Source organism: Cinclus cinclus, chromosome 14 (assembly GCF_963662255.1).
Source record: "Cinclus cinclus chromosome 14, bCinCin1.1, whole genome shotgun sequence".
NCBI lineage: Eukaryota > Metazoa > Chordata > Aves > Passeriformes > Cinclidae > Cinclus > Cinclus cinclus.
Window position 1 is genome coordinate 17,378,573 of NC_085059.1, and position 21,673 is coordinate 17,400,245.

Sequence of the window (21,673 nt, forward strand, 5' to 3'; positions counted from 1 at the left end):
AAAAGGCAGAAAGCCCTGGGTAACTCTCTGCTGTGGAGTCTCAGGGTGGTCACATAGGTTGATGGAAAGAAGCAACTTCACCCATGATGCCGCCAATTTTTGCTGATACAGCATGAGGTGAATATATGGCATTGGTAACATTAGGTAACATTTTAAGTAAAGCAGGTACCTCAACAATTTCATTACTCAAGGAAAACAGGTTCAAGGAGCAGCATAACTCCACCAGCCAACTTCAGTGTTGGAAAGAATGATTCTTTCCTGTAGATATGAAGCCAGAGGGAAGAGGCTGCCACTGCCCAATTTTAGGGTTGGTGGCATTTGGCCGTGAATTGCCACTTGATGGAAAGACCGATTGAGCTGTTAATTTGGTTTGTAACTTTGATTATTTGATGATGTACTCAAGGAAGAGCATTCAGGCACTTCCTCAGGTAAGGATTTACTAGGAAGATGGGGAAATTAAAGCCACCCATGTTTCAGCACCATCCAGGATAAAACCCTTGCCCTCATGAGTTCCTCAGTGTGGCAGTGTAGCAAGTTACTTAATGAGGCACAACCCTTGTCCTAAATTCTTCTAATTGCAAAGACAGAAAATTAATTCACTCACAGAAGCCTAATTCAAAATGCTCCAGACATAACGCTAAAGATTCCCGGTGATTCTTTATGATTCCTTAGTGAAGTTCTGGTTGGTTGGAGCTAATTGCAAGAAGCAGTGTGGCTGCTGGGAAGCTCCTTCCCCCCAGCCCCTGGGCAGGGTGGGCTGGTGGGGAGCTGGGAAGCAGGAGGGAGCTGGAAAGGGAGCAGTTGAGTCACCCTGAGCAGTGTTCCTGTGAGCACTGCCCCAGACTCACCCCTGGTGGTGGCGGGCACAGATGGGGAGCAAACAGACCCCAGCCCTACCTACAAAAGGTTGCAAGTGTCAGGCACAAACTTTTCCACTACTTAAGCTGATGGGGATGCCAGCTCCAGGGAAAAACACAAACAGGCATAAAAAAAAAAAAATTGAGGCAAACTTGGCAGAGTACAGCCATTAACTTTTACATGAGCTAACAAAAGAAACATCCTGACATTACCGTCACGAAAACGTAGCGCGCACACAGAAGTAACTTCAATATGTTTAATTTGGATTCAAGTTACTTGCATAAAACTGTGCATAAAAACCACTGCAATGTCCAAAAGCAAATGCTTTCCCTTCAGCCAAGCTCACAGTAACAGATTTACAGTGAAAGCAGCTTTTCAAAATGCCATCTAGCCCTTTCACAGAATTGAACATTTTCATAAATAAAAATTAAAATCACTTCCAAATTACACCCTTTCCAGTGTTCCCAGTTGATTGTGGACACATACCCCCCACAATAAACCCCAGAGATAATCAGTTTCCCATGTATCAGAGAATGAGCTACTTTTCTTAAAGACTACAAGAAACATTTCTTTTCCTAAATACCATTGAATAAAAACTGTTTGAGACCATAAGCCATTAACAGAAAACATATGCAGTCTTTGCTGAAAGGGCTGTCAAGCACTGGAAGAGGCTGCCCAGGGAAGTGGTTGAGTCACCATCCCTGGAGGTATTTAAAAGCCATGTAGATGTGGCACTTGGGGACATGGTTTAGTGGTGGGCTTGGCAGTGCTGGGTTTAGAGTTGGACTCATTCTTAGAGGTTTTTTCCAACATAAATGACTCTACAACTGAAAATTATAGATTCAAGTAATCTTTAAAATGAATGCAAGATACTCTCGTGTAGTTACCGGACCCCACAAAAAAGTTCTTAATGTTGTGATGTTTGTGTTCCCTACGTTGCACTCAGAGGTTCAAGTTGCTGCCCTGTCTGTACTACCTTATGTATTTGATTTTACTATTTTATAAATGCATTTGTTTCATATCAAACGCGTGCCAAGCCCCATCCATGGTAGCCAGGGGACTGAGGCAGACACTCAGGGCTGTGTGCTGAACTGGGGCTGTGAGTTCTTCACTGGGACACCTTCACCTGAAAAGCCACTGTGACCAACAGCACATGTCTTTTTATTTAAACATGTAGAAATTGGGCTGAATCAGAGCCTCATCAAACCTGCTGGTCATAGCCCTGGATATCTCTGAGGATAAAAAGTCAGGACTTGGTGTTCATATAAACAGGGCAGGATGGTGCAGGTAAGCACAGCCTGAGATGGAGCGAGAGCACTGTGCACTCCCAAAAGAATTTCAGGACATTATTTTCCCATGTCACAAAAACCAGAGGGACTCCCCAGCTTTCCCCACACAGCTTCTCTTATTTTAAATTGCAAGTGACTGTAAAGGCAGGGAGGGCTGCAGGAGGTGCTGCCCAGCCAGGGAAGCAGCCCTGAAAGGGCTGCATCCCAAGGCAGACGTGCTGGGGGAGGCATCCAGACTGCTACCTGTTTTTGAGGGCACAAAACATGTTTATACAGTGACATATTTGCAATAACCAGTGTCGTTCAGGACACCGGGCTGTCTAAAACTTCGCCCTTCTCAGGCCCTTTGCTTGGAGCTCCAAGAAGGATGGAATTGGGTCCCATTTGCAGCATCACCACAGGTAACACTGGGAGGGGGGCAAGGAGATGACCTCAGCTCTATTTCTGCCCCTGGTACAAACGTCTGGCCAGCTCAGGCCCTCAGCTCCTCATACTTCTGCTCTTAATCACTTGGCAACTTTCAAAGCACTGTCTGGAAGGTGTTTACTTCTGTGCAACCCTTGGAAAACAGAGCTAGGGAGAATAATCTTTTCACTGGAGGCCTTGATTTTTCTACATTTTGTTTTGGTCAGAAGACAAACCAAAATACAGAATTTTTTATTTATTTTTTTTTTTTTCCAGAATGTGAAGTTCCAGAATCTCTATCTGGAATTAACTATAACACTTTTCAATACCTCCAAGAAAAACAAAATGTTTTGTTTCAAAATATTATCACTTCTCATGCCCTTCTATAACCCCAAAACAACATTTCTAAAATGGTGTTTTTAAAACAAACAGAAAAAAAAGGTTACATAAAATTTAGCTTTTTCAGTAGAAAAAGAGTTGTTAGCCAAAATCTGAAGCTTCACTGATAACATAATAGAGCGAAGGACTTTAGGCCAGTCCTAATCAAGGCATTGAAGTGTACATGATTGGTAACATGAATAGACTTTAAGTCCAGGGAATAATTATAACAAAAAAAAGACTAATTGTTCATTCCTACATCTATGGACTTTTCTGTTGTTGTTGTTGAATGAACAACTGGAAGCCAACTACAATAAGAACCAAGAGAGTTTGGTAGCCCAGCTATCAGACAGGATTTTCAGACTCTTAGGTGTGAGCGTGCCACATTCACTGCGTTTTTTCAGGACAGCTGGGCTGACAGAAAACCAAACATCCCCCTCCAGTGCAGGAGGACTTTGCAGCTCCTGGCTGAAGGGGTTGTGGCCACATCCTCGACCTGCTGAAATGGCCTAATGGTTATGAGCCTTAATGAGCTGCTCTCCTTTTTTGCAAAATATCAGGGCAAGTCAGTGGCCACCTCTGACACGTCCCATGGTGCTGCTCCAAGCTCAGCTAGAGATGTCAGAGGCATCCCAAACTTATTGAGGTCAATGGGAACCCTGCCACTGACTTCAAAGCTAGGGGCTTTATCAATGAATGTTAAGGATTTATGAGCAAAAACCTTAATGACTCCAAGGAAAACAACATTCTTATGAAATCTTCATTTTTCTCAAAGTACACATTAAAATCTTATCACCTCCCATACAAAGGATGGCAGGTACCTACTCCAGCACATGGGGAGCAAAAAATGGAAAAGTTTTTTGTTGTGTGCTGTGTGTGATGGTGTGTTCCTGTGTTCCCACACTTTCCAGCTACTGATATACAGGGATTTTTCTTCCTTCAAACTGTGACAATAAAATGATTACCCCGCCACAGTTTAGCATAATGGTTCAGAAATGCTCATGGCATATTGCAGAGTTAAAGTGGAAATTATTAGGTAGCTCTTCTTTGTTATAATAATGATCACTCCACAAATAAAAGCTCTTCTCCCAAAGGTACTGCAAGGCACAAAATGCTAATTCTGAAGATTATGTGTGCGCTTTTATTAAATATTACTCTGCCCTGTCTGTTTGAGGGCTTCACTGCTCTGATTGTTTTATGAGTGCCATGTTAATGTCAGCCCCATCTTGCTAGCAGCAGGCACACATTTTAGCTTTTGTATGAGAGTTGATCAAAGGCCACGTGCTGAGGGAATTGCTGAGAAAACACGGACAAGCGATAAAAATCTAACAGATTAATTGGTATAAATTTCATTTCAGGGCGTTGAACTTTGGCTCAGGACACAAGTACTACACTACCAGTCAGGGCCTAATTACCACATTTCCAATTTGCCTCTGAACAATACTTGGCAGGGAGAATAATAACAGTACTAATAATACTAATAACAATAATAATAACAACAACTAAACAACAGCAATAACGTCTCCTCTTAGCTTCTTGTACACATTTAACAACTAACTTTGTGTGCAGGCAATTGCAGTAGGAAATTCCTGTCCCCAGCACCACCACCCACCTGCCTCCTGAGCATTTCTACCTGCCTCAAACAGCACCTGATGACAGAAGAAATAACAGACGCCCTCAGGAGCATCTGAATTTACAGAATCAATAATCTACCAACTCCAGTCCCTCACAAGCACACACTGGACATTTCATACTCTTAATTAGGGACCTGCATTTCTAAACATAGATAGCTTTTTATCCTCCAACAGAAATGATCTGTTCCACTGATAGAAAACAGAGGCCGGAGGGGAAAAAACATATTTACCACAAAGTTTATGGGTGGCCTTGGAATAAGGGTTAATTGAGCTTGGAGGTAAATGTTCACTGAGGTGAATTAGTGGGATGCACAGCTATCAGCAGGGCTCTGGGACTGCTCCTATTTAGCTTCTGAAATGTATTTGCTCTATGATTAATATCCAGTTTGTGCTGGTGACTGTAAGAATGACCTCGCCTGCAGTTTTTATCATGAAGTGTGGTTTCACCCTCTATTATTCCATAGATGAGGCTCTGACAACAGTCGCTGCATCACAACAGGAGTTTAAATGATAGGGCACATGCTTTTATTTTTCTTCTCTCTAAGAGTATTGTGACACGCAAGGAGAGTTGCATAAAGGCAGTTAAAACTGGGAATTAAGAGGAACAGGGAATTTATGCCTCATCTTAGAGGAAGTACTAAAAATATCTGGAATTTAATTTAATTTTCCTTTTTTTTTCCTTGGGTAAAACCTAATTCCAGGCTAAATAAATAAATGAGCCACAGATTAACCCACAGTTTATGGGTCTGATCCTGCAACCCGTTAAATGCTTTCACCAAACGACTGATTTTTTCAGAATACCAACACAAATAACTTTTAAGCACTCAAAACCATAAACTTATGGAAGTAGTGATTCAACAGACCACTCGACTAAGTGCTTAAAAACCTTGCTGAAGAAGTTGCAGGATAAGGAACTGCATTTTTGAAGATTGCTGGGCAGTGCCCCGTGAAAAGCTCCCGAGAGCTGGGCAGTGGATTCAGACCTGGGGCTTCCCATTCCACAAGATCCTTGGGCCACGTGTGCACCCCCTGTGCAGGGCAGGGCTCATCCAGCCTCACCAGGACCAGCAGCAGCACAGCCAGCACAGCAATGCCAACACCTCGGCCTCAGGACTCAGCACTAATTCGGCGATTTTTTTCCAATTTAAAAGAATAAGCCAAATTTTTATGAGTGGTTGAGCCGGGCTGTTTTGTTGAAGGTGTGGCGGGGGGGAGAATTGTGTGGGTTTTGGGTGGTTTTGTTTTCCCCTAAATAATATCCTCATTCCTGAGAAGTGGGAATTGTCAGGCCGCTCACTTCTCTCTGAGCATGCTGAAAGGGTGAACCCTAAAAATTCTGTCTGCCCAGGCAGTGCTGCCATTCCAGCCTGGTTTGTGGGGCTCTGCTGGGGCTGCATCCAGCAAAGGAAACTGAGAGCAAGTGAAGTTTATGAAACCAGCCTGGATGGGGAAAAGTCCTTAGGACCAGCCCAAAGGGTTAAGTCATGGACACTTCAGGGAAAGGGAATGTGGCAGAGCTTTTATGCATTTTACTGGAGCATTAAATCTTCACTCTTAAGCTAAACAATGTGTTTGCTGCTTATCTCGGTGAAGTGATGATCTTCCTGCCTTCCTTTTGCGTATGGAGCCGGCTCTGTCTCCCATTCTCTGCTGACAATGAGCAGCTGCTGTGCAGGAAGCAGGGCAGCAGAGGTTTCCCTCTGGAGCAGATAACTCACACAGCTTTGTGCGACACAGGCACGAGGAGGTGATGCCCTGCTGCCCCTTCCCAGCCCTCTCCTTTGCTCCTCGATATTTGGGGGCTTTAGCATATGCAAGCCTTAAAGATTGCAGCACCCTGCCAAAAATGGCAACCTCCTCCTGGTCCTTCATGACATCTGCACCGGGTGAAATCACTGAACCAAAAATACACGCGCCGTGCAATCCCTCCAGTTTGGGGGAAGGGAAGGTTGCATTTCTTTCTGTTTTCCAATAGTGAAATGAAAGGTCTTGGCTGTGATTCTCTGCTGAACATTTTGGATGCACGGTTCCCATTAATGGGAAATGAAAATGTAAATTACCCGGGATAATATTCCACCTACAATCAATACTTAAGCCAGTGTTTCTCTCTTTTATTCTTGCTGATGCCTCAGCTAGCAAAGTTACATTTCATGGAGTCCTCTGTGTTTCTCTTTCCTTAATGATTTCCAAAGCTCTCAGTTGTTGATCAGTACCTGAAAAATGACTGCATGGAAAAAGGAGGCAATCCAGAATAATGAGAGACCTGTTACAAAAAAAAAAAAATTCTGCTCTGTATTTTACTTACAACATTTCCATAAAATAGTAATGTAGTTATCTCTGTATGATTGCAAGAAATGCATTTTCATTCATTCTCTTAAACCTTTCCACATCACAGAGGAAGTTCTGGGAGTTTCTTTGCTTATTTGGGTTATTTTTTTGTTTTACTTTAGGAGCTACCTTCTACTTTCCAGAAGTTAATAAAACAGTCAGAGTCCCTAGTATCTCCCTGCAAGTCAGTAAAACTTGACCTCCAAAGAAAGGTCTGTCATGTTTGTTTGGCAAATAATAAATTCCCTGAGAAAAATGCAATGTTACAAACCCACTTAAAATTATGTTAAATATATAGGCTTAGCCTAAACATTAATATTTTTAAACAATACGTGTATTATTCTTCTTGAAAAAGATATCTGCACTCTCTCTAAATATATATAGATATATATATATACTTCAAGAAGCCTAACTACTTTCTTCTCAATTTTTTTGATGCACCACTCTGATTTTCTTATTCCTAGGAAATTCTGAGCTGGCTTTGAGCTCTAATTTTTACATTCATTATTTTTGTCCCAGAATTGCAGGACTTTCATTTTGAGCTGGCCATGAAGAAACTGCTGTGGGTGGCTTTGGACAAAAGTTGCTCCCTGCCTAAACCAGTGCAGCCCCTCAGCTCCAGCACTCCCTGTGCTCTTGAGCAGCTCAGGTGCACAGGGATGCACAGGCTGGATCAGCAGGAAGACCAGGCATCCAAGAATATTGCACAGGGCCTTTCAAAACATGGCAGCACCTCCAGCTCCACAACTGGGGACATGTTTGTTCAGACCCCAACACCAAAGCAGTGACTGGTCTGCTTCCCCAGGGATGCACAAACATATTTTGATCCCCAAGTGAGATAAATGTTTTACCATGAGCCCCCCAAATTCTTGCACCACTATCCCTTCACTCCTTCCTCCACCCCATTGTGTCACTTGCAGAGGCACAGGAATAGGGTGTGAAAGCCAAAGGCAATAAACACCATGTAGGGGACTAAGGTGTGTGACACATGGATGGAATTACTGTATCTGAGTATGGGCTCTAAAATTTTGTTAAAGCAGTGAAAAAGAAATCATATCTGCCTTTCCCATTTCAATTTCAATGGCTTTCCACCATCAACTTCCCTCATGAAGTTATGGAGCACAGGTAAGTCACTATGATTATTTTAAACAATAGGCATTTCCAGAAAGGAGACTGCATCTGGTTAAGTGCACTGAAATTTAAAAATAGTTGTACTGATGCAATTTCTGAATGAGGATGGAGGAAACCTTGCAAATGGAAGCCCAAAATGTGTGCTATAAATCAGCCCTAAAAGTTTGTCAAACAAACATCACTGCATAGTTTGTATACTCCAAAATATACTTAAGTGACTGGTCCTTCATGATCCAACAAAGAATTTGCTAGATGTTAACCCTGTGCTTTACTGCTCTGCTGAACCCCAACCTAACAGAAGGGCAAGTGGGTACAATTTCCAGATTCCTAGTTTGTTTTACCAACAAACGTGGTCCTGTTCCCTCTTTTTCATTTTCCATCAGTACTTTAACAAAACAGTAAATCCCTCGTGGTAAATCTCCCTAGAGTCAGAACACGGGACAAGACCAAAACCTGTAAGGTGTAACAGGCTCAGCATCCACAGCACAACAGGCTTGATGCTCCAGCATCCACTGGTACATTATGGCCACACTGACAAGGTTTAATTAGTGATATACATAAACTATTCCAGATGAAACACTGAGTTCAGTCTAAATCTAAATTCTCACAGCCAAACTAATTACTAGTATCAATTACATTTTTATGACATCTTTCAATGTCACAAAGAAAAAAAAACAGAACACTACATCCCTCAAATTAACCACCACCCCCCCCCCCCCCCCGCTACATTACATAGTGTAACAATCAGAAATTCACCTGAGATGAATTCTACAGGAAACAAAGAATGTATTTTCCTGATAAAAACAAGATACAACTAATATTAATTTTTAGCTGGGGTCTCTTTTATTCAGCAGAATTGAGAAAGTCTTCCCACAACAGACAGCTCACAGTAATTGTCTTTCAGAAACAAGAACAACCCGTGCAGAAACACAAAGCAGTTCTGCCAGGGACGGGGAGTGCTTGTAATCCAGTTTCTTCAAGGGAAATTCAAGTACCCTAAGAGTTCTTATTCCTCATCTGATTTCTCTCACAAATCACAGGCTCTCTAATGCAATTTTCTGGAGTCTGAGAATCATAAAGTCAAATATGAACGAGTCTAGTGGAAAATCTGTGACGCTAATCTTGGCCTACGTTGTACTTTTAACAGGCACTGAATTTGTGCACCGGATTATCCAGATGGCCATACAGGAATCACCCTGATAGGATTAAACCTTTGTGCTGAACTCTGCTCCATCTGTTCTGGGAGGTTTGCCTCTCGCTATTGGAATACGAATGCTCAGCCTATATCCAACACCACGACTGCAAGCACCCGTTTACCACACACACACACTCGTGGACATGTGCATGCACAGCTCCCTGAGTGCTTGATTAGTAATGAGAGATGAAGTTACCCCGAAGTTTACAACTAAAGAAACATATTGGTTTTATTACTCATTTGAAGAACAAAGTGCGCTGTATCTAAATTCAAACAAAAGAGCATTTTTGTTGTTGTTCTGGGACTTGTTCTATTCATTAAACCATAATACTGCCATAAATTTATGGATGAAGGCATGACTAAACATAAAGCAGCAAAGCTCTTCATCTTTCAAATCTATTAGTGTATGAGGATGTATGACAGTAACACTTTGAAGATGTCATGGTTAAATATTTCAGATTAAAAAACAGCCAGCAACAAAACACATGTGTGCACACAACACTGGTAGCTGCTCTTTGCAGCTCGATCTAGTCACAGCCCAAGAACAAAAAAGTAATAATCAGTCCCAGTAAAAGAAAACCTTATTCCCATTAATGTTTCTTTCTGCTTTTATTATCTATTAATGACAGTCTCCTGCATTCATTGTTGCAGCCTGCCAGATGCAGCAAAGATCCATATTCATCATGTGCAGAAATTGTGCTCGGGCTGTCTGTGACAGGTTACACAGAACTGCCAACGGAGTGACCAAGGTCCGATGCATGGCCTCGGGTTTCCAGGCCCTGGGCCAAGGGAAAAGGTAGGGAATCTGGCTCTTCTGCAGGAAAAGCACCCCAGTGATCAGAGGGTTTAACTACATTTCTGTTCTGGCCAGAAATACACTGAAAACTAATGAATATCTGGGATGGAAAGGGTGGACGTGCAAATTAATTAATATTACTGTTCTGTTATTAGTAATATTATTTAATTAATAGTAATAATAATATTTTATAGTAATAATTAATATTGTTATTAGATTCAGCAATGCAATATAATCCTCAGCCCCTGTCTGTGATGGCAGTGGGACAGAGATGGAGGCAACATGACCTGCGCTGCATTTCAAGCAGCAGCCGTGGCTGAGTTGCACAGACTGAAACCCCCTTGTCTGTGCTGTGCTATGTCCCTCAGACTGCTCCTTCCTCTGTTCTTTGTGCTGCTCCAAGTGCAGGGTCAGGCACCCCCTCCCATCCATTTAGGCTTTACTTGCAAAAACATAAGCATAAAATTATATTTATAGTTCATAGTATCTATCCAGCAATGACACCACATAAAACCAGCACGCTGAAAATCTGAGTGAATACTTTGGACTGGAGCCTACAAATGCTTAGAGAAGTTGTTCTTTCAATGTCTCTGATAAAGTCATGCTAGGTTTTTATTTATTTATTTAGGGCTGCATTCAGACCACCTACCTCAGGCATCGCAGCCTGTCAAACGTCACACTCCAGCTCTGGCTGGGTGAGTCAGCCTGCCTAAACTAGGATCCTCTTTCTGCTACACAATAAGCAGAAAAGGAAAGACACTTCTGCAAGCCTGGAGACCCAGGGAGCTCTGTGCTGGCTCAGGAAAGTACCAAGGGATCTCAGCAAGACGATATCATAGGTAGGGAGCAGCCAGAAGCAACCTCATAAAAATATTTGGCAGCTGATATTGAGCAGGCACCTGACTCTGGGCTTTCCTGCAGGCACCTCTGCTCAGGCTCAGGGCTGGAGGCAGCACTCACCATCACCTTCAGGGTCGCAATCCCAGGAAAAGAGTAACTTTCCCCAGAGGGCCCCTAATCACAGTAGCTTTACCTTTCAGTGCCTCAGAGAGCCAAAGATGGTCAGAAATATTTCTTTCACCCTCTCTTCTCCTCGAAGAGCCCAGGGAGCTGAGCGATGCTCTCACCTGAACGTCCTGCAGAAAAGTGCTGTGACCTCAAAGCCCAACCCATGAACTAATGCTGCAGCTGGAAAGATGAGCAGTGCTGTGGTCAGGCAGAATTTGCTGCGAGTGCTGGCCTTCCCTCTGGGCATGGATCAGGTGACACCAAACCTATGAATTCCATATGCAAGCCCGAGTTTTCAGGGAACAGCAACACGAGCTGTCTGTTCAGCCTCCAGCAGCGGGGGAGAGATCCAGCACTCTGCTGCCTTTCACAACTCAGGAGGGACCTCTGTGGGAAAGGCGCTTTTGCTTTTTCACGGGACAGATACAGAACCTCTGAGAAAGCTACAAAACCATAATGATATGGTATTAACCAAACATAATTAATTCTGAACCTCCTTATGCTCCCAGACCTAACGGGCTCCTCAAGGGTAGTACAGCAAACAGGTTCCTGCAGCACCTGGGACCAGATTTTTGCAAGTATCCACCAATCCAGTGGTTCCAGTAAGCAACTAATGGAATTTTCAAAGTACCCCACAGACAGATAGGAATTCTATAGTCAGAGTTTTAAGAATCCCACTAAACACCTACCTGCAGCTTTAGGCAGCTTGGCGCTTTACTAGTTTGGCTTTAGGTCCAAGAATTAAAAAAAAAAAAATTCTCTGGGATACCTACACTCTTGGATGACCATTTGTCTCACAAAAAAAAAAAAAAAAAAGGATCAGAAATTCAGAAAATCCTAAACATCCACATAATGAAGGGTGGTATCTCGTTAAGTGTTTCACTGTGGCCATTGCACCTTAACTTGCACATCTGAATGCTTGAATCAATTTTGAGAAACAACCTTAAACTTCTAAATTTCAGACAAGTTTTTCATGAAACTTTATTCTTGATCTTTTTAATAAACTTCCCATGCCCATTTGCTTTGCTCAGTGAGGTAAGAAACCAGCACTGCTTATATTGCACTCACTTTCACGCTAAGGATTTGTTTTGTCACAAAGAGAACTGTAAATTCATGGAATGAAGGCGGAAAGCAGAAAGGACTAATTGTGACACACAAAGCTCTCTGGTTATGCTCAGCAAACAGTTTGGGTTAAGATTTTAAAAACTACTTTATGAAGTTGTACTATTGGCTTTAATGAAAGAACACTTTTTGCAATGCCATACACTCCCAAAAATCTTGTACTCTGGATTTGGGCCAAACACAAAGCCTTTCTTCATTCCAATATTAATTATTAGTAGTTTATTTTTATTCTTTACTACAAACATTAATAACTTTCAAATAACAAACCAGATTAGAATAACCACTCCAAACATCCTACCCTGGTGGGTTCCATTTTCTGCATCAGTATCCTGGTTTATGCTATTAAATCATTTCCTTGGATGTGGAGAAGCCTTGTCAAATACTCATTTTTCTGAGGAAAAATGAAACTTGGCAGACAGAGACTTGAATGCTCACACCAATCCTCTCTCAGTTCAGTGACAAGATGAGTTCATTATTTGTGAAGTTTTCTAAACTGAATATTCTAAAAGACATTTTTGTGGAAAATTTTCACCTTACCAAACCTTTAACCCTGAGATTGATATAATTGGGTTGATTCATAGCTTTGGACATAAGTTTCATGGGAGCAAAGATCTTTTATAACCACTGATTGCTTTGGGGTATTTAAATAGGGGGGAGCTAAACATCAAACATTCGGAAGTGTCCTGACATCTGCAAAATTGCTGTGAACATCATTCTGTGAAAATCATGACATTTTATAACATCCAGATAAATTCTCAAAAAATCACTAATTCTTGGCCTTCAACCTTCAAACCACAATTCACAAAATTATTTTCCTTCAAAATCTGCCCAAATCAGCAGGGGAACAGAGTGAAAAAAAAGTATATTTTCCCACCATAACACCAATAAAAGTATCCTATAAAGAAAAAGCAAAATTAGAGTAATTTGTTCAGAAATAATATTAATCATACTACAATAACATGATGTTTTGTCATTTCCTGGTGTGCCCATTTTGGAAGGCTGGAAGAAAAACACCTGGCAAAACTTCAGTGCCACAGTGGTGTGTCTCTCATTCATCCAATTCTAAAGTTGTTTTTCTCCTCTGTGATGCCACTGTATTTGTAACTTGGTGGCCAGCAAAGCAAATTAAAATGTAATGAATACTCATCATTTATGAATATTAATTTCCTATTTGAGTGCTTCTGAATGTTCCCCTGTTCTGGTACCTGTGAAGTTTCTGCCAAACAGGGGAGTTAAGCTTTTTCTACTTGCATGACTGGATTCCAGTTCCTTTGAGGTCTGGAGAGAAATATCAAACCTTCAGCAAATGGTTGGTCAAGCTCTCCAAATAAGAGTCAACACTTATGGTGGTTGGAGAACTTCCATCAGAACTTTCCTCCCTTACAGGTCTGCTGCAACAAAACACTTATCTGTGCAAACCTGTATCAAAATTCAATGGCAGTTTTCCCCACATTTTCTTCTTTTTTGCAATTTTGGAAGCACAGTTCTGAAAGCTCCTCAGAGAAATTCACAAAATGTTCTCTATCTTCATCCTGGTACTATTTTTCCATGAATTGATGACATCCTCAAAACAATACAGGGTAACAACATATCATAGCTTGTTATCCCTTAAATATTTATGGGGAAGGCTGTTTGGGGGCATTTTATTTATTTATTTATTTATTTGAAGAACATAAAGGGCAGCTGCTCATGGGTAGAAACTGACACGTCTTTGTAAAATCAAGGTGTTTCCCATTCCCAATTTTCCTTTCTCAATTAAGCTGACCCTAAATCCCTGATAAGTGAGTGTTAAGGGGAATTCCTTTCTCACTGTGGTAATTGGAGTATTCAAATTTGCCTTTTCAGAAGATATTTCCATAGGCATTATGCAACAGAAGTGCTTTCATTAATGACTAGAATACCTCAAATGGTACCTCCTAAGTCTCCTGCAGAGGTGTTAGCACAAGTATGTTACACAATAATGTTTAAAAACCAAAAAAACCCCACGAACTCAAACCTCCAAATTCATCTAATAGCTATTTTAATGTCAGAACTGAAATTCTGGAATCTCCTCGCCTAAACCAGCCATTAAAAGTCCAGTCTCATTGTTTAAATCTTGTTTTCATTTAGCCTCAGACTAAAAATAAATTTTGAAAGATCGGAATTGCTGCAGCCAGATATTGCAAGCTTTTGAGTACCTCTCCATAATGGATGATTTATGACCCAGGCAAACAGAAACAAAAGATTTTCTGCTTTTTGTTTGGCATGCCTGGCTGTGAGAAGGGCAGCTCCACCTATCCACCCACCCAGTTCTTTTGCAATTCTCCGTAATATCCAAGGAGGAGTAAGGGATCTGGGCCTGCAAACAGTGACTCTGCTCTGGTGAAGATTAAAAAAAAAGACATCAGCAAAATTCAGTGGGGCACAGTTTAGTTAACTCAGTTTTGATTGGCTAAATTGGAGCTGTACAAATCCATGCCATGTTCTGCTGATTAAAGGGATCCCAAGATTTCACTCCTGAAGAGACCATTCTGCTCACCCAGCCTGACATCCTGCACAGCATCCATCAGAGAACCTCATCCTCAACCATGTGAGGAACTTCTCGACCCTTAACATCTCCCTGACCTGCCATACATTTTTTGGGAAAATACCACGTCCTTACTCAACATTTGCAACATGGAACCTGCCACAGTACTAGAAGCTTACTTCACTGCCTCCCTGAGTTAAAATCTTGTTGAGATCACCATAAGCCTTTATCTATCAATTCTCTCAAGTAAAGCATCTTAACTCTCTGGCCATGTTTTATCTCTTTGGAGGGGCAGATGCTCCAACTCCACCCAAGTTCACACTCTGAACTAATCCAGCCCTGGTGCTCTCACTTGTATTAGAAGTTCCACCTGATTATTTGAAGAAAAACTTTGTTTTAAGGGTAACAGAGCACTGGGCCAGGATGCCCAGAGAGGTTGGGGAGTCTCCTTCTCTGGAGATACTCAAAACCTGACTGGATGGGATCATGTGCAAGCTGCTTTAGGCAAACCTGTTTTAGCGGGAGGGGTTGGACTGGATGATCTCTAGAAGTCCCTTCCAGCCCCAAACATTCCCTCATTTTGTGAAACAGAAGTCTACAGGGCAGCGAAAAGGTTAATATTATACACTCAGTGAGGTCAAGCTCCAAGAACACATAACAAGCCATTATGTTAAAAATTGCCTGAATTTATGAGTCACTGCATTTATGAAGGAACCCATATGAAAAAGACAACTTGGCAAAAATAAAGAAAATTATTTCCAGCTTGAAGTTTTGCAATCCTTCAGTATATCAAGGCTCACTTACTGTTATTACTATCCATGTTGTGCAATGTTCTGAAAGTCACATTTTTTTCCCCTGTGTATGCATAGAGATGTCCAACAACCCAAGGTATTCTTCCCTCATAGAAAATAAATTAGAAAGCAGACATAACTCAGAATAACGTACAAGATCCCCTCAAGTAGAGTGGTAGAATCCTAATATTTTTTTCAATATTTCCCTTCTAAATAATAAATCAAGCCCACTGCATTTCTCTATAAGGAATGATATGATGCAGAAAAAGCTTGTATGTTTATATTTTTCATATAATCACAAAAACATTCTAAAGCTCAGCACTAAATTATAACAGGTGCTTCCAACCATGGATGAAACAAGTCAAACTTTTATGGTTCTTTGTTTAAACCTGGCCAGTTTTTAAATGCAATAGTCCCTAATTTTGGTGAACAACCTGAACCTATACCAACTAAGAGTAAAATGAATCAAGTTTTGAAGATTAACCCACCTCAACTTGCTAAAATTTTTTGCTTCAGTCAGTATTCTGTCTTGGAGCAACAATTTCATCAACTAGCACAGAGATAAGCACCGCCAAGGAATTGAGGGATAAAATGGTTAAAATGGAGCTGATAGGGTCATCTTCTTCACAACTCTACACACTGCCCAAAATTTAGTGGTTAAAGTTGTGCCAGAGCCATTTAGGGCACAAGGAGAAGGTCACGAAGTCAGATTTCTGAGCACCTTTCAGGAATCACCCACCATGTGCAACTGAATTCATGGTATTCAATGTCTGTCCTCAACAATTCTGTTACAGGCAGACTAGAAATGAGACCTAAGGGCAGAACGTCTAAAAGCTTTATTTTACAGATTATCCTCTCAAAATAGTTTATAAAGTGGGGGGAAATTTTCCTTTTTTTAGTAACACAAACAGAAGATACCTAATTCACTAAGGTGCAGCCTAGCAATCATTTTTGCTTTCAAATCTGAGGACTCAGTGGAAAATCTGTGATTGCACAGTAACTGTGAGCTCTTAGATGGCCCAGGATGGGCAGCACTGGCAAGAGAAGCTCTTTAAATGCCCCATTGCTGACAAGAGGATCTACCTGTCATGTCCAGCTGAGGCACAGCCACTACTGCTTTTTATTTCTTGTAGGAGGTTTTGCACCTGCAGACAAACAGTTGGAGTCACTCTCTGCTGTCATGAGCTAAAACAAAACTGTAAAAGCTTGGCTGTCTCAGGTACCACAGCAGAGTGATCAAATAACCCAGCCATGCACTATCCTTTCCAATTTAAGGCAACCAGTAGTAATGGTTTTGCTACATAATGACTTATTTTAGATATAAACACACAGAGATTTATGTGTATTCCATATTAAAATAACAGCAGGACACTGCTTTGGAAATCATGGTTACCTCCACCTGCAAACTCTGACATCACGTCTTATAATTTGTGTCTATTTCTACCCTGCATCTTTCACCTGCTGCTGCTGTTAAGCTGACTCAGAACCAAATTGTCAGCAAACCTCACCATCACCTAATTCTTCAGTGCTCTCCCATGGAGGTGGAAGGAAAAGAAAAAAGAAATAAAACTGTCCCTTTAAAAACCCAAGCATTTAAGCTGCTTGTCAGTCATCTTCCTGACAAGGCCACTTGAATGTATTCAGGAATATTTGCATAAATGCTCACAGTGAGTTCACCGTGGCAGCTAGTGCTAATGGTACATAAAGTAATTTAGTCACTTCTCTTAGGCATCCTGTCAGGGTGATAAGCACCCCCTCTTTGCCTTGTTGCATATTAGATCATTAGATAATAAAGTGTTAGAGCATGCAAACTGACAGGGTCTCAGGGACTATCATTTTTCGAGGGCATTGCATTCTGCCAGCGAGGAAAAATAATAGAGAAACTGATGCTGCAATTGGCTTTACATTCTTGTAAAGACATTCAAAAGATTTGGGAAGAAAAAAAGCATTTTTACTTTGCAATTATATGAGAGTTTTGACTGGAAACTTTGCAGTGGATTTATTGCTGGTAAACTTGAAAAGAGTTGTTGCAAGCCCTGCCAGAACTCTCCCCTTCCATAAGTTCATCACTTAAATATCATTGGGAAGATTTTGCTTTTAAAATTGACACCCTGGGATGAACTACAAGCTGAAATATAACCTACTGGTTGGGGCCTGTTGGCTCTTGCCTATACATCTTACTGTATATATATAATTTGGAAAGATCAACCACGCCAGCTTTCTGGTTTACCATAAATATAAAACCAGTGAGGATACTACTATTTGTGAATGAAAAAGTGATAATTATTGAAAACCACAGATTACTGTGGCTTACCCTATTTATACCACACAGAGATGGATAAAATAATAATTGGCCTCTGCCAGCTATTACTTTTAAAAGATAGATATGTTTTTTGAAAGACGAGCTGCTTAACCCACTGGCTTCAAGGGGGCAGCATGTGGATACAAAACCAACATCTGGGGTCCTGGTTATATTCAGAGAAAGGAGCTACAAAAAAAGAACCTTCACTTTACTGAGTGAAAAGTCTGACAAGCAAGATATAAATAAAGATGTGTTGGATGTCCCAAAAATAATCCAGGCTACCTGCTAATGAGATGGTGAAACCCAAATGTGGAGACACCAGGCTCCTGAGTGGCTCGGGAGGTGCAGCTTTCTTTGCAGCTATTTGGCCCCCAAAGTGTCTTTGAGATGTCAAATAAACTGTAACTCCATGTTTCAGAGCAGCAAACACAAGTTTGTAAGGAAAAATAAGCTGGATATTGTCTAAGTAAACTCAACAACCAGCACACCTTGCTACAGCCTGTCTCCTCTTTCCCACCCCTCAGAGTCAGGCATTCATCTCTATTGCCATCAGACATTTGTGTTAAGAAGTTAAATGTCTGGAAAAGGCCACAGGAATACATTTGGTCAAGGGTATATTATAGTCAGATCCCAGATTTTACAAACCTGTGATGAGAAGCTGCTCAGCAGAGCAATGAACCAGAGACAAACCACGACTACGTTCACTGCCTGTGTCCCTGCTTACAGATCAGCTCAGGTCACTCTGTCCTTCCCCTGAGGGAGGCAGAAAAGCTGGGAAGAGGAGAGGCAGAAAAACTGCCTCTGGTATTATCCAAAATAAAAATTCCAAAAACTGAACAAAAATAATACGTTTTGTGATGCGAACTGAAAGCACAAATTAATTTCAGTGGGGGAAACTTTCATCTGTTCCAATGGGTCTTGTCCAAAATTCAGTAGCATTAAGCCTTTTCCTTCCTTTTTATTTATTTAGTTAAGCGTTTCAGATACCGAATAACATCATCGTAACAGTTACTGGATTTTTTTTTTTTTCCTGTTTCTTGGACTCACGTGTTCAGAGAATTCCTGGAGAGCTGGACTGAAGGACTTAGGTTAAAAAGAAAGGCTTCACCAAGCCTTTGGGAAGGGAGCAGTTTTGTAGTGTGAAGGTTGCTATTCAAAAGTAAGAATTTACTAGCAGTTGCTTTATGAGGTTGTTTGAAAGGTGCCTGAGAAAGCAGATTAGAAAAAACACCTTTCCCCCAAAATGTACACATGGAGATATTTTGCAGATGTTGACTTTTAATATCAGCACAGTAACTCAGGTGTGTGCAGCTACGTAAGCAGAGAATTATATTTTTTGTTGTTGCTTTTTGCCAACAGAATCCCTCAGATTGTAGGAATGGGAATGACAGCTGTGGTAAAATGAGACACCACTGTGCATGAGAATAATGGCATTTATGTAAGAGAAATTAAGTACTGCCTCGACCAAAAGCATGCACTGCAAAGTCTGCAATGGGGATAAAAGAAAAAAAAAATATGGCAACTACTTTAGTAGGAATATAAGAAAAAAAATAGGACTGTTTTTTTAAGAGCAGAATTAGTGGAAAGACTACAAAGTTCAACAGAAAGAAGTTTCCCTTTGTAATGCCTTCTGCTAATTAATAAAGACAGAGTTCATACATTCCTTATAAATTTCAGTAAAAATTATGACAGTGGTTTGTTTATTAAATTAGGTTGTTGGCAGGATGAAAAAAAAATTCTATAACATGAATTATGGCTGAAAATGGCTCGTAGCCTACATAAAAAGTTAGAGCTAAATAAATACAGATGTAAGTTATGTTTATATAATGAGAAACGCTGCTGAGTTAAGAATTTTAGGTTAGTAAGTGTGAACTACAGACCGATTCTGCAAACACTTATCAATACCCTCAGCTTCTCTGACACAAGAAGCCTCATTGATCCCAACAGGACCATATGCGAGCATAATTTTAAATATATGCATAAGTGCTTGCAGGACTGATGCCTGAAAGCATAAACAGAATAGAAAAGTATTTCCACAGCAATCCACTAAGCAGTAGAAACCCACACATTTTCCCATTTCTCAGCATTAAGAATTTCTTTTAACATATCTAGTTAACATTTTTCTGAGTGGCATTTGCTTTCCCAGAGAAAATTTTATCTGGTTTCTTCAAACTCTTTGGAAAAATCTATTCAATTATTCATCAGATCCTTGGCAAATATTTGTGAAACAAACCAGCATAAAGGACTGGTGCCTTCTACACTCAGCTACTTCAATAGGAGCTGAGGGTACACATCTCCTAGAGGGAGCAAGCACCTATTGAATTTAGGATTACAAACAGCTTTGAAGACAAAGAGCTATTCTACCAAGCTGGAACAGGGAGAGGGGAGTGAAATGCCCTCTGTTTTTGTTTTGTTTTTCAGCACTACTCATCAACTTTGAGGACAAAGAGCAAAACAAAACATTAATCAAATCCAGATTTTTCAAAGTACATTTGCACTCAACAACTCCCATTTTAAGCACCTAGAGTCACCAACAGATGTTCCTTTCCAGGACCAGCTGACCTTACAGAAGAGATTACTGTCCCCAGGCTGCTTCCAGCCACGTGCCCCCATTCCACTCTTGCCGGAGTTTACTGTGCTTTCAGAAAAGCCAAATTGCAAAATTGCCCTGCACCATTTCTCCTTCAATCATTTCAGCAACAAGCCAGATTGGCAAAGAGTGATTATTTAAATGGTTTAATTTAAATGAACTTCATTGGCCTGGAGGAGACCAGGGAGCAAACACACAACCATCCTAGCTGGCACGTCCATGGTGAAGAATTGCCTGGAGCAGGGAGGGGAGACAAACAGCTGTGGGAAAAGCAACGTCCTCAGCTGGCACAGCTGGAGCCAGAAAAGAACATTCATCCATGGCTTAAGTAAGCAGATGGATTTCCAATAGGGCTCTGCTTTCATTTATGGCAATTCAAAGGAACAGATGAATCTCCTAGACAGCTCAGCACCCTATAGATAGAAGAAATGCAATCCAAAATTTGGGTGCTGAGCACTTCTGAAAATATGAAGCATCCTTTAGATGCACAGTCAAAAATCAGGGCAGTCTGGAAAAAAAATCAGATTCTAATTTTGGGTGCTGAATAAAAGCAACCAACATTAAAAAAAAAAATCACCCCACTTCACTGACACACATGACAACCTCTGCACCCATGTTTGCTTACTTTTCGGTCATTTCACTACATTTAGAGCTGACCTACTTGAAAAATTGCCCCTTTGGTCTGAAGGCCCGTCCCTTTCAAATGCCTGGCCCCAGAGATAATAAACGCTTACAAGACAATTTTGAAACCAACAGGCAGGGACACAAACCAAATAAATCCACATTTAAAGTAGCAATGCCAACCAATGAAAATGATTTGCCTACCATGTTCCAGATAAGAAGGCGTACCTTCCGAGGGATCGAGTCTTCGAGCTCTCCGCCCGTGCTTGGAATTGTTGTGCACAAACATATTGTCTGACACTGCCAACACATGGCCATCTACATTGACTGTTGTAGACACCACGACCTGCAAGCACAAGAGAGAGATGGAGGAAAATTTGGATAAATCCGTGTGTTTTTTAAAAAGCGTGGAGTGTAATAAACTCAGTTAAATAAATAACAGCTGGGAGCTGTAGAAAATTGCAAAGCTATTTCACATAATAACTGGTGCTTATGCTGTACAAATCTAACAAGAGACGCTATTGATGAGTGGGTCTTTGGCATCGAAAGCTTTTGATGCAGTTTTAAGTCAAATTGCAGAGTTTGTAGCTGTGTGGCAGACAGCACACTGTTAACCATCATTTTAACAAGAGGATCTTTATTAAGTATTTTTTCCCCTATATACAAGGGCAGCTGTGTTTCACCCTAAATTATCCTTCAGTTTCCAGGCTGAAGTAGAG

At 41.0% G+C, this 21,673-nt stretch overlaps 1 protein-coding gene across 13 annotated transcripts in view; it reads right to left on the bottom strand.

The window, feature by feature from the left end:
- EBF1 (EBF transcription factor 1) overlaps positions 1-21,673 on the bottom strand; it is a 263,620-nt gene that overhangs the window by 66,291 nt on the left and 175,656 nt on the right. For 7 of the 13 annotated variants that reach the window (XM_062502535.1, XM_062502532.1, XM_062502528.1 and 4 more), the window contains exon 8: positions 21,159-21,300. In XM_062502535.1, the coding sequence (XP_062358519.1) occupies positions 21,159-21,300 (142 nt within the window). The remainder of the gene's footprint in view (positions 1-21,158; positions 21,301-21,673) is intronic. The other 6 variants (XM_062502531.1, XM_062502536.1, XM_062502533.1 and 3 more) reach the window with 1 other exon arrangement.